The sequence below is a fragment of the Oncorhynchus tshawytscha genome, linkage group LG03 (assembly GCF_018296145.1).
Source record: "Oncorhynchus tshawytscha isolate Ot180627B linkage group LG03, Otsh_v2.0, whole genome shotgun sequence".
Classification (NCBI taxonomy): Eukaryota; Metazoa; Chordata; class Actinopteri; order Salmoniformes; family Salmonidae; genus Oncorhynchus; species Oncorhynchus tshawytscha.
Window position 1 is genome coordinate 61061594 of NC_056431.1, and position 13839 is coordinate 61075432.

Genomic DNA, 13839 nt, shown 5'->3' on the forward strand with positions numbered 1-13839 from the left:
TTGGTCAATAACAAAAGTTTCTCAGTACTTTGTCATTGCCAACAAAGGGTATATAACAGAGGTCAAACATTTTCTGTAACCTTGTGAAGACTTTTCACACACTGTTGCTGGTATTTTGGTGCTGATGTTTTGGGGCTGTTGCTGGGCAACACGGACTTTCAACTCCCTCCAAAGATTTTCTATGGGGTTGAGATCTGGAGACTGGCTAGGCCACTCCAGGATCTTGAAATGCTTCTTACGAAGCCACTCCTTCGTTGCCCGGGCGGTGTGTTTGTTATCATTGTCATGCTGAAAGACCCAGCCACGTTTCATCTTCAATGCCCTTGCTGATGGAAGGGGGTTTTCAGTCAAAATCTCACGATACATGGCCCCATTCATTCTTTCCTTTACACGGATCAGTCGTCCTGGTCCCTTTGCAGAAAAACAGCCCCAAAGCATGATGTTTCCACCCCCGTGCTTCACAGTAGGTATGGTGTTCTTTGGATGCAACTCAGCATTCTTTGTCCTCCAAACACAACGAGTTGAGTTTTTACCAAAAAGTTATATTTTGGTTTCATCTGACCATATGACATTCTCCCAATCTTCTTCTGGATCATCCAAATGCTCTCTAGCAAACTTCAGACGGGCCTGGACATGTACTGGCTTAAGCAGGGGGACACGTCTGGCACTGCAGGATTTGAGTCCCTGGCGGCATAGTGTGTTACTGACGTTATGCTTTGTTACTTTGGTCCCAGCTTTCTGCAGGTCATTCACTAGGTCCCCCCGTGTGGTTCTGGGATCTTGCGTGCAGCCCCAGATCGAGGGAGATTATCAGTGGTCTTGTATGTCTTCCATTTCCTAATAATTGCTCCCACAGTTGATTTATTCAAACCAAGCTACTTACCTATTGCAGATTCAGTCTTCCCAACCTGGTGCAGGTCTACAATTGTGTTTCTGGTGTCCTTTGACAGCTCTTTGGTCTTGGCCATAGTGGAGTTTGGAGTGTGACTGAGGTTGTGGACAGATGTCTTTTATACTGATAACAAGTTCAAACAGGTGCCATTAATACAGGTAACAAGTGGAGGACAGAGGAGCCTCTTAAAGAAGAAGTTACAGGTCTGTGAGAGCCAGAAATCTAGCTTGTTTGTAGGTGACCAAATACTTATTTTCCAAATAAATTCATTAAAAATTCTACAGTGTGATTTTCTGGATTTTTTTTCTCATTTTGTCTGTCATAGTTGAAGTGTACCTATGATGAAAATTACAGGCCTCGCTCATCTTTTTAAGTGGGAGAACTTGCACAATTGGTGGCTGACTAAATACTTTTTTGCCCCACTGTATATATAGATTCTGGGTTAAACTTGGAACATTGTTATACTCAGAATTATAGTATATAAGGAGTGAAAGAGACTGGTTTTTACATCAGAATTGAATGGTTATCTGTTGGAGCCAGATGGCTGTGGAATGTGTTAGGGGAGACGGGTGGAGTTCTTTGGATTAGGCCTCCAGAGGGTTGAGGTCAGGTCCAATCCCAAAAAGGGAGAAACAATGGTTAATTATCCTATCACTCAGTCTTCCTGTCGGACCATAACAGATGTAAGGATTGGAGAGGAGGAGGAGTGCCTATATTGGGAGAATATATACACTTGTGGTGGTGGAAACATGTGTTGTCTGAATGCGGCTGTATTGACCCTCTGGGCAAAATAAACTTGGTTAAAAACTTTCATAAATGTCCGTTGAGTTTTTACTTTGAGAATTAGAACCTCACACACACACACACACACACACACAGCTGAGGGGGGAGGGGGGGTAAAATCCTCCATTTAATTTAGGGCCCCCAATTCGCTATGGCCAGCTCTGACTGCATGTGTGATTATGGATGTGGATACGTAGACCCCACGAGCCACTGCGGCCCCTCATGATAAGTTTAACTTTTTTGTGGCACCTACCCCCATCAATGTTATCCATACTTTATGTAGGCCTATTCACTGCAAAAGGCATGCTCCACAGGTGCATCGAACCCGTACTACACAATTGGTGCCATGAACTCAATATTAAGAGGTGACAAATATTACATCCTCACAGAAAGCTGTGACTCTACTCTAACTAGAACAGTCATATGCTTGTTCTTTTCAGAATGCATCTCTCCCTCCTCTATGCACACAGCGGTTAGAGGGAGTGAGAGCCAGCAACTTAACAGGCAGATACTTTCATAGCAGGAATCAACATAATGCATATACTGTATTAGTGTTAACAAAATAATGGCTCTCAAAAATCTATAGGAACGTTGGGTAACACGTTATTTGGATGGTCTACAGCAGCCTTTCTTAAAGTGTGTGTCGCAACCTGTTAATGGTGGGTCGCAACGTGTAATTATTTCATAACTGGAATTGATTTGGCCAAGTGCAACTGCGCTCTCGGTTCAGTGCACTCTCCACTTAGCAGCTGTCTCTGCTCAGTTTGGCAGCTGCGTGAGTGGGAGATGCCCGTGTGCTTCGCGGTTTACCTGATCTTTTTTGTGCAGTTCTCTTGAAGATCACTCCGCGAGACACGCTGTAGCACTGTTGTTCAGCAACAGATGATATGCTGTCAGCCACTGTTATTCCCACACGCCATCACTCACCGCTGTCAAACGGACTCATGCTAGCCACAAGTTCTGACTGAGCTCAATCATCATGAAACGCAAAAACATCGATTAGTTTCTCTTTCACACAAAATTTGAGAAATAACGAGCAGCGCCCACAATGTTTGTTGCGGGGAAGTGCTTAGTAACGGGTCTCAAAACGAACAAATGAATAAAGCGACACGTCCTGACCAAACACAGCACGATGGTAAACCCAGGGAGTTCTTTCAGAACAGGGTAGAATGCTTCAGGAAACAGTTCTACGCAGATTCCACATCTCCATCTAAATGCTATCTTTATGGGCCCATACATCTCTGTACAGGCAGCATCTAGATCCCCCTCCCCCCTTTTTTTTAAAGGCCTACTTTAGCTATTGATTTATCTGGGCTTTACAGTCACAGTACCCAGCTCCATGGGGAATAACACTAGAGCCCGACCAATTTATCGGCTGACCGATATGTTCGGCCGATATTAGCCGTTTATGGGAATGATCTGTATCACCGTTTAATCCACTGAAAAGGACAGATAATATTTGTGCTGAAGAGGGCGCTCTTTACATGGCCCTAGCCTATTTGCCATGGCATGCTACAGCAAGACTGGACACGATCACCCAATGCAGTTACACTAGTCAGAGAGGAGAGTTAACTACTGTGAACTGTTACTACGAGTGCTGAGTATATAGAAGCTTGACAGCTCAATAAGATGTGAACTGTCCATGTACTGTTACATGAAGTGCCATGGTAGGGTGTTGTTAAGCACTTTCAACTCTGTGGTAACGTTAACATTACAGCCCTTTAGTGAAGCCTGCAAAATGTAGTGTTATATTTGCTGTTTGCCAAGGTTACTCCTCCAGTTACTCATATGTTTTCAGAGACAAAAATAACAGCAGGTTCAAAACTAGCACATCGCAGCTACGTTTTGATGTATGGGTTGTCACTTTACACCACTCCATTTCCATGACAAGTGCTCAGCAAACTATCTGTAAATCAAATCAAATCAAATTTTATTGTATGAGATGTATGAGAGTACTTGATTATGAGAGTACTTGAGGATTAGTGCCATCTGGAATCCTTGGGACACCTCCCTAAATCCTAAACTTAACCCCTACCCTACCCATAACCCTTACCTAAGCCGAACCTTAACATAACCATTTTAAAATGCTTACTTCAATGGGGTAGGGATATTAAGGATCCCACATAGCAAGGACTGGTCACTGAGGCAACACTTGGCACTAGAGGCAGAACAGCAAATTTTGTGATATGTTTTTCCTTTCAAGTGACAACTGTCATATTTCAGTGGCTACAGCCCTGCAAACAACGAAAACGTAGCTAAATATTAATACATTGAAAATGTGTCCTGTCGTTGTTGTCTAGCTGGCTAGCATGAAGCAGCTCAGTCTTCAGTCTAGGAATGTATTTTTGCTGGAATCAGTGCAGTTTATAGTCCTTTCACTAGAGTAAGTTTTTCCATTAGAAAATCTAGTCTTTCTGGTGCTCCTACATTTTATGTGGTGCTCCTAACCTTTTAGTTCACAAATTCAAAGCTTGCCTAATAATTTTTAATTATTCCGCAATCTGAATGTTGTTTTTGCCTACTGTTATCATTTAATTATCCACTTACATAAATCATGTTTCATTCACAACTGTACAGGTGTGATCTACTTTTGGGATAAACCAAATGACCATAAGAAAACAGCAATGCCCTCATTTGTTAAAAATAAGTTAACCAATTATCAAAAATGCTCAGCTTCCAAATCCATTAAATGTTTCTTAAATTTAAGAAATCTGCTTTGAGTATTTTTGTAGGGCTGTTTTAAGCACAATCCATACAGAAGATAAAATTATTATTTTTTAAATCCCCAGCTATTATTATAATTATCATCAGCAGATATCAGTTATCGGTGAATAGTTCCACTCTAAAAATATATCCAAAAATCGGTCGAGCTCTAAAACACACAAGCAGAAATTATAGCCACTCACTCAACTGTGATAATTTTCTTAATTTATGGTCAAGAAATTTAGGTAACAAAATCATTCACACAAACAAATTCTAATAAATGCAGTACAACACATCTTTTCCTATATTTTCTAAAAACACCACAATGCTATAATCCTAACCAACCAAAGACCACTATTTTCCTCTGTATCAAATAACAACCCCCCCCCAAAAAAATGTACTGTCTTTTTCCTCCCCTCAAAAGGACTCCTCCATCTTCCTCAAGACAAAAGCATAACAGCTGCATGACCAGCCCTTTCATAACCAAAGTGGAGGGGAATAGTGCGCTCTTTTCAAGCGAATGGAGGGCTAGCATGTCAGCTCTGGTCCCTATAGGAAATATGAATATGGTGGTGGCGATTTGGTATATGGTGGGAAACTGAACTTATCTAGGGACAGGCTGAGTGACATAGGGTTGAAAAAAATAATCTGTTGACAGTTCTCCAGAAATCCTGGTTGGAAGATCTCTGGAATTACGAGGAATAAGCACGAAATCCAGGAATCATTCAAATAGAATTTCTGGAAAACCAGGGAATTTTGGAAATGTTACCAGAATTTTGCAGTACTGCGGTGACATGACAGCATGATCACCACCCTACTTTGAGGAGTAGCTACATGAACCCATAAGTGATCTCTGTCTCCACAGATCAAAAATCGAAATCAAACTGTCACATGCGCCAAATACCACAGGTGTAGACCTAACTGTTACTTACAAACCCTTAACCAACAGTGCAGTTCAAGAAGAGTTAAAATATTTACCCAATAAAATAAGTAAAAAATTATAAAAAGTAACGGAATAAAATAACAATAACGAGGCTATATACAGGGTCAATGTGCGGGGGTACAGGTTAATCGAGATAACTTGTACACAAAATAAATAATCCAGTGGACATTTTATTAATTGTTCAGCTTGGGGGTAAGAAGCTGTTGAGGAGCCTTTTGGTCCTAGACTTGGCGTTCCTGTACCGTTTGCCGTACGGTAGAAGAGAAAACAGACTATAACTTGGGTGACTGGAGTCTCTGACAATTTTATGGGCTTTCCTCTGACACTGCCTATTATATAGGTCCTGGATGTCAGGAAGCTTGGCCCGAGTGATGTACTGGACCGTTTGCACTACCCTCTGTAGCGCCTTACGGTCAGATGCCGAGCAGTTGCCATACCAGGCGGTGATGGAACGAGTCAGGATGCTCTCGATGGTGCAGCTGTAGAACATTTTGAGGATCTGGGGACCCATGCCAAATCTTTCAGTCTCCTGAGGGGGAAAATGAATTGTTGTGCCCTCTTCACGACTGTCTTGGTGTGTTTGGACCATGTTAGTTCATTGGTGATGTGGACACCAAGGAACATGAAACTCTCAACCCACTCCACTACAGCCCAGTCGATGTTAATGGGGGCCTGTTAGGCCCACCTTTTCCTGTAGTCCACAATCAGCTACCTTGTCTTGCTCACAATGAGGTTGTTGTCATTGCACCACACGGCCAGGTCTCTGAAATCCTCCCTATAAGTTGTTGGTGATCACAGGGCACTGACCTGGCTAGTGGCTCGCTACATTACCAAGTAAACACAGAGCAGGGACGTACAGTATACAGTGATGTTATTGGTTGGACAGATGGTGTGCCTCATTTTCATTCTATTAAACAAGTTAAACAAGTCATGACTGCAAAACATGCAAGTAAAAAAAATACAACATTTTGCAACAGTGCGACACAAATAGCCATCCTCGTGATTAAAACATTATCGTTGATGACAGTCGGCCCGTGTTCTATAGAGATATGACTTGTGCTCACAGTCACAAAGCAATCGGGTGGCCACCGTATAGCTATTAGCGCTCCTCATTTGGGAGTTTATGGCAGCATACTTTGAATGATAATTATGTGGGAACAAAAGGCAGGTTGGAAGACAAAGGCAGGTTTAGAGTGAATGGGCTGGCCCTGTGCCGCAGTAAGTGTTCAGAAAGGGATTAAACAAGGTAATTATCTCGGAGAATGGATGGATGGGGGAAAGGAAAGCGGTCTCAGGTTGGCTCTGACTGTCTCCACTTAGCACCTCAGAAATAGCAACTGAACGATCAGATCGAGACACAGGACATAGCTGAAAAATAGGGGCAGGTAAAAGACAACGACGTCGCAGAGACTCTTAGTTACCACCCCAAGACCCTTCTCGCTCTCACCTCTCTGATCTTGTCTCGTTTCTCCTTGATGTCGGGCTCCCCGGGGTCTCCATCGTTGACCCCCACCACCTTGGGCATGGGGACCGGTGGTAACGGCTTGGGCCCCTCCTTCTTCAGGTCCTCCAGCACCTTGCTCTTCTCAGTCTGGATCTCAGCCCGCAGCTCGTCCCGGGACTTCCTCAGCTTCTCCTTGGCTTCCTGCAACGCCCGCTCGTGGTCCGCTCGGATCTTATCCCGCAAGCTCTCCTCCTCCTCCCTAAAGAGAAACAGGAAGTCAGCTCACAGGTTACAACACAACCAGGAAGTAAATGACATCAAACCAAACAGCTTGAAATATTACATATAGGTTCAACATTGTATAACAAACTGAAGATCTGGGCCACATGTCAAGGCTTATTCCCTAAAGCCATATTCAGCCTACTGTGGAAAAATAAATACAAAGGAATCAAAAAGCCTTGACAAAAAAAACAGTCCTCTTAATCCCTTTTCTCTTGCAGTTCTATAATATACTAGATATGTTAGAAATTATAAAACACCTCTACCAGTTCTCAGCTGTAAGGGCCCTGGAGATGTGGGCTGTGAACTGGAGGGCTAAACCCTGACAGAGCAGGGGACTTGCGTGTGTGAGAGAGGGAGAGAACAGGACAGATAAAAGCCAGCCGTGAGTCAAAGTGCATAAGAGCAACTGCCACACAGACAAAAACACACAGTACAGCCTGAGCTGTAGGCACGGACAGAGAGCCAACATCTCTAGCAGTACAGCGATAAAAGAAAGCATGAAATTGAGAGGAGAGAGCGAGATGAAACACCGCCAAAAAAAGGGGTCAGGTGGATACGGAGACGTGCTCTGATGAGATCCGCCATCACGGCTCACTTCACCTATGATGAGCCCCCAGGACGGCAGAGAATAGAGAGCTGCACAACGGGGGGGGGCTCCCCATGCGCCTCCCAGATGTTTTAATAATGCAGAGGGCTCATTATAGCTCTGCATTTTTTATTTATTTTACCTTTATTTAACTAGGCAAGTCAGTTAAGAACAAATTCTTATTTTCAATGACGGCCTAGGAACAGTGGGTTAACTGCCTGTTCAGGGGCAGAAGGACAGGTTTGTACCTTATCAGCCCGGGGGTTTGAACTTGCAACCTTCCAGTTACTAGTCCAACGCTCTAACGACTAGGCTACTCTGCCGCCCCATTGACATGATTGGTTGACGGTAGGTGGGGGCGGGAGGTCCTGTATAAACACACTCACTTCCTTGACATCTTCCTTCACAACAGCTCTACAAAGCGCAAGAAGCATGAGACTGGCAAAACGGAAGTAGCAGGGTGTAACCATGGTAATGCTAGAACACTTGCAGCCGGTCTATGAGAAATGATTGTCAAGACTGCACCACGATGGAATTACTACTATGCTTCGGATGTATATAGTTCACTGGGGTATTTGGAAAAAGCCATGGGATGGTTTTTCAATACCGTCAACTATTTTTCTTTTATTTATTTTTCTTTTTTATACCTTTGAATATTTGTAGCAACATTGAAGTAAATACCTGCAGTGAACTTGAGAAATACATTTAGGATATAAAGAACATTAAGTTAATTTCATCTGTCACATTATTATGTAGTTTGTTAGTCCCCAGGAGGGTTTAATTAAATTAAAATGTAATTAAATGAGTTGACTCTTCACATGGGATGATTTCACTGAACAACAAAAGAAAGGAAATATTGAATGATCCATCGCATCTCCCAGAAACTTTTTCAACATACATCTGTAAAATGATAGTCTAGAAACTAAAGCTTTGGTTGTCTTCCTCTCAGGCTTCCATGTCTTCTCCCTGGACCTCCTCAATGTCCACCTCTTGAACATCAGTCTCATCTTCAGTCACTTTCCAACCTTGTTAATTAGATTTTTATATTTGAGACGCTTCAAAGTAACCACCCTTTGCCTTGATGACAGCTTTGCACAATCTTTGCATTCTCTCAACCAGCTTCATGGGGTAGTCACCTGGAATGCATTTCAATTAACCTTTTTGGGATAGGCGGCAGCATTTTCACTTTTGGATGAATAGCGTGCCCAGAGTGAACTGCCTCCTACTCTGTCCCAGATGCTAATATATGCATATTATTATTAGTATTGGATAGAAAACACTCTGAAAATTCTAAAACTGTTTGAATGATGTCTGTGAGTATAACAGAACTCATATGGCAGGCGAAAACCTGTGACAAATCCAACCAGGAAGTGGGATATCTAAGGTTTGTAGTTTTTCAAAGCTTGGCCTACCGAATACAGTGTCTATGGAGTCAGGTTGCACTTCCTACGGCTTCCACTAGATGTCAACTGTCTTTAGAAACCTGAATGAGGATTCTACTATAAAGGAGGGGCTCATGAGACCTCTGAGTCTGTGGTCTGGCAGAGTGCCTTGGTCTCATGACGCGTGCTCCCGACAGAGTTACCTCTCGTTCCAGTGCTTTTCTTCAGACATAGGAATTCTCCGGTTGGAACATTACTTATGTTTTATGTTAAACATCTGAACGATTGATTCCATACATCGTTTGACATGTTTCTAAAGGACTGTAACGGAACTTTTCGAGTTTTTGTCTGGATGAAGTGTTTGCGCCTCATTAAGATGAATTAGTGGTCTGAACACGCTAACAACAAGGGGCTATTTGGACATAAATGATTGATTTGTTCCATAAAGTCTGTCATTTGCTGTCAAACTGGGATTCCTGGGAGTGCCTTGTGATGAAGTTAAGGTTATTGATTAAATGTATCCATATTTCTGCTTTTTGTAACTTATCTTTGGCTGGAAAAATGGCTGTGTTTTTTTTACTTGGCTATGACCTAACAATCCTGTTGTGCTTTCGCTGTAAAGCAGTTTTGAAATCGGACACGGTGGGTAGATTACCAAGATGTTTATCTTTCATTTGCCGTATTGGACTTGTTAAGTGTGTGAAACGCCTGCGCTAGAAAGCTTAACCGGTCGTGGTAACTATAATTTGTGGAATTTCTTTCCTTCTTAATGTGTTTGAGCCAATCAGTTGTGTTGTGACAAGGTAGGGGTGGTATACAGAAGATGGTATTTTACCAAATAGTGCTAAGTCCATATTATGGCAAGAACATCTAAAATAAGCAAACAGATGATAGTCCATCCTTACTTTTAGACATGGTCAGTCAATAATGAACATTTCAAGAATTTTGAACGTTTCTTCAAGTGGTCGCAAAAACCATCAAGTGCTATGATGAAACTGGCTCTGAGAACCACCACAGAAAAGGAATCTGCAGAGTTACCTCTGCTGCAGAGGATAAGTTAGAGTTAACTGCACCTCAGATTGCTGCCCAAATAAATGGTTCAGAGTTCAAGTAACAGACACATCAACTGTTCAGAGGCTGCGTGAAATCAGGCCTTCATGGTCGAATTGTTGCAAAGAAACCACTACTAAAAAGGAAACCAATAATAAGAGACTTGCTTGGGCCAAGAAACACGAGCAATGGACATTAGACAGGTGGAAATCTGTCCTTTGGTCCGATGAGTCCAAATTTGAGAATTGTGGTTCCAATCGCCGTGTCTTGTGAGAAGCAGAGTAGGTGAACGGATGACCCAGAAGCATGGAGGTGATGGTGCTTTGCTGGTGACACTGTCAGTGATTTATTTAGAATTCAAGGCACACTTAACCAGCATGGCTACCACAGCATTCTGCAGCTATACACCATCTCATCTGGTTAGCGCTTAGTGGGAAAATCATTTGTTTTTCAAAAGGACAATGACCCAAAACACTCCTCCAGGTTGTGAAAGAGCTATTTGACCAAGAAGGAGAGTGATTGAGTGCTGCGTCAAATGACCTAATCTCCACAATCCCCCGACCTCAATCAAATTGAAACGGTTTGGGGTGAGCTGGACTGCAGAGAAGGAAAAGCAGCCAACAGCATATGTGGGAACTCCTTCAAAACTGTTGGAAAAGCATTCCAGGTGAAGATGGTAGAGAGAATGCCAAGAGTGCGCAAAGCTGCCATCAAGGCGAAGGGTGGCTACTTTGAAGAATCTCAAATATATTTTGATATTTTTAACACTTTTTTGGTTACTTCGTGTTATTTCATAGTTTTGATGTCTTCACTATTATTCTACAATGTAGAAAAAAAGAAAAAGAAATAAACTGAACGAGTAGGTGTGTCCAAACTTGACTGGTACTAACATATGTGGAAAAAGTACACAATTGTCATACTTAAGTAAAAGACACCTTAATAGAAAATGGCACAAGTAAAAGTCACCCAGGAAAATACTACTTGAGTAGAAGTCAAAAATGATTTGTTTTGAAATATTTAAGTAACAAAAGCAAAAATATTTTTTGCATCACAAATGGTCCTTTTGTTCGATTTAATTCCGTCGATATATATCCATAATGTCCATTTAAAAACTTTGCCAAAACATTTCAAACTATTTTTGTAATACAACTTCAGGTATTTCTAAACGTATATAAAATCGATCAAATTGAAGACGGGATGATCTGTGTTCAATACAGGAGCAAAACAAACTGACGCTACTTTTCTAGTTACGCGCCTCTATCAAAAGATACACATGAAGTGACGTTCGTTCTGAGCTATGGTACTTCATTACACAAAGGAAAAACCTCAACCAATTTCTACAAATTGGTGACATCCAGTGGAAGCGGTAGGAACTGCAGGAAAGACAGTGACTTAAAAAATAAATAATCTAATAAATAATAATCAAAAACCCATACCCCAAACAGGTTAAGCAAACCAGACGGCACCATTTTTAATTTTTACGGATAGACAGGGGTACACTCAGACATAATTTACAAACGAAGCATGTGCTTAGTGAGTCTGCCAGATCAGAGGCAGTAGTGATGACCAGGGATGTTCTCTTGATAAGAGCGTGAATTGGACAATTTCTCTGTCCTGCTAAGCATTCAAAATGTAAAGAGTACTTTTGGGTGTCGGGGAAAATGTGTGGAGTAAAAAGTACATTATTTTCTTTAGGAATGTAGTGAAGTAAAAGTTGGCAAATATAAATAGTAAAGTACAGATACTTTGAAGTACTAAAGTAGTTTGAGATATTTTTACTTAAGTACTTTACCACTGTAACATAACTTAATAGTTTAACTAAGCTCCGCCAAGTAAATTCTTCCCAGCTTGGTTTTGCTAAATTGCTAATGTCATTAAAGTGGCTAACGCTAGCTAGCAAGCTCAAGCTTCTTGGTAACAGGAGCAGAGACAAGATTTCTGCTGCCTAATATTTGTTTTGTGCATGCTGCAAACTGCATTTTGAGATACTTGCACAACTTTATGAGCTGGGTTGTCTGTCCTAGTCCTAGTAGTAAATTAGCATTTACCTAGCCTTCGCTATGAGAAGTCCTTGGTACTTGTTCGCATTTCGGTATGGGATGTTTTGGGGGATTTTATTACATTTGAAAAAACAAATAGCGCCCCGTGTTTACACTACCGGTCATACCGTATATATTCCGGGATGGTACATGTAATGTAATCTCCGTCACATGGAACCGGTAACATGTGCAGTGCGCACTTGTGACAATGGCATTTTCTTGCTAATTGCATTATGGAACGAACATTTGCTGTAGCCGACAGTCTTGTGCACATTGCTGCGCTCATTAATAAATAGTTTCTCAGCATTAAGCTAAACGCCTGTTGCATCAGACTCATAAAAAAAAAAAGTTATGTAGCCTAGGCGTACTGGTTGTATGAATTTCAGATCTATCGTCCCACAACTGTCCCAGAGTCTGTTTGGAATAGGCTATTTCTTTCTCGACAAGAGATGACGAACAGAATAGGTAGCCTAAACTTTTCTACCATAGTAAATTGACAGACTAGTGATTTATGCGTTCGTTACTTATCTTCTTAGCTGAGGAAAAGTCAAATGTGGACAGTTATTCTATCATGTTCAAAGTGCACATCTGAATTCGATAAGAAGGACCACACATCGTTGCATGTTGTTAATATGAATTAGCATATTCTAAACGTGATTTGTCATTCTGAGCACTGTGGGTTGACACACTAATCAGGTTTCGGACTCAATGCATATGGGGCCGTTATATTTATCAAATGTTTTGTAAATAAAAATGTTGCCAAATGAAAACCCTGACACACACTCATCTAAAATATAGGCGCAGACGCGGTGGCTACATATGAGGTACAAGGATCAGAGGGATGCTTCATTCCCCGGTGCTCCCTGGCACTCGCTGCCTATCCCGAGGCTTTTGGTCCAGGCACTCCGGGCAGAATGACTCACTGTGGAGAGCAGCAGACTGCCTTAGCCTTCACCATGGTACTATTCAGAATGGCCATGAGGCTTAGATCAGAGCTCATTCTCAGGGATAAGAAATACAGCCAGGGGAAGAGAGGTTTTTATCTTGGGAGGCTGAGGTTTCACGTTTAGCAGAGAAGCTGGAGATGAGAACATGGCCAGGGCTCTACACTGACTTAAAAAAATACAAATAAAAAAATGTAAGTACAAGGAGCACATGTGCACCAAAGTTGAAGAATATTGGCACAAAGTTAGGAGCACAATTCAAAATATTTAAGGTACTCAAGTTGATGGAAGTCTCTAGCTACCATTCCCTGCCATTGTAAGTGATGCTGTGTGTCCCAAAAAGCAATTTAGCAATGCTGTGAAAACATTGTGTGACTAGACAAAGAAAACAGTCTCCAATATAACAATGTGTCCGACTCCATACCCCAATCCCCATATCCTGCCCCCCCATCCCCATAATAACTAGGGTTGCCAACTTTCTCACTAACAAATAAGGGAGAAAAGGTGGCGTGCCAGTACACGGTGCCACGGTGGTGTGGGTATGGCGTTGTGTGAATAAATACAGTGTATATCATATTCTTAGTCAATTGGAAAGGCAAAACATTTTTATATTCCATTTAGTCTATAGTTGTACTAAAACTATCATTACGTAAACTTATGTGAATAATCCTCAAAATAAATTATCAAAGAAATCACAATTTGGACCTTTACCGCAAAGAGAAAAAAAAAAAAAAAAATCTCAGCTTTCGTTCTTCCCAACATTTGAGTCATGAAACAAGGCACCTTTGAGC

The 13839-nt window shown here is 41.7% G+C and overlaps 1 protein-coding gene across 5 annotated transcripts in view; it reads right to left on the reverse strand.

Annotated features, from left to right (window-relative positions):
• Nucleotides 1-13839, reverse strand: part of LOC112240759 (mannosyl-oligosaccharide 1,2-alpha-mannosidase IB) — a 109745-nt gene that overhangs the window by 80685 nt on the left and 15221 nt on the right. For all 5 annotated transcript variants that reach the window (XM_024409030.2, XM_024409025.2, XM_024409017.2 and 2 more), the window contains exon 4: nt 6769-7024. In XM_024409030.2, coding sequence (XP_024264798.1) covers nt 6769-7024 — 256 coding nt within the window. The remainder of the gene's footprint in view (nt 1-6768; nt 7025-13839) is intronic.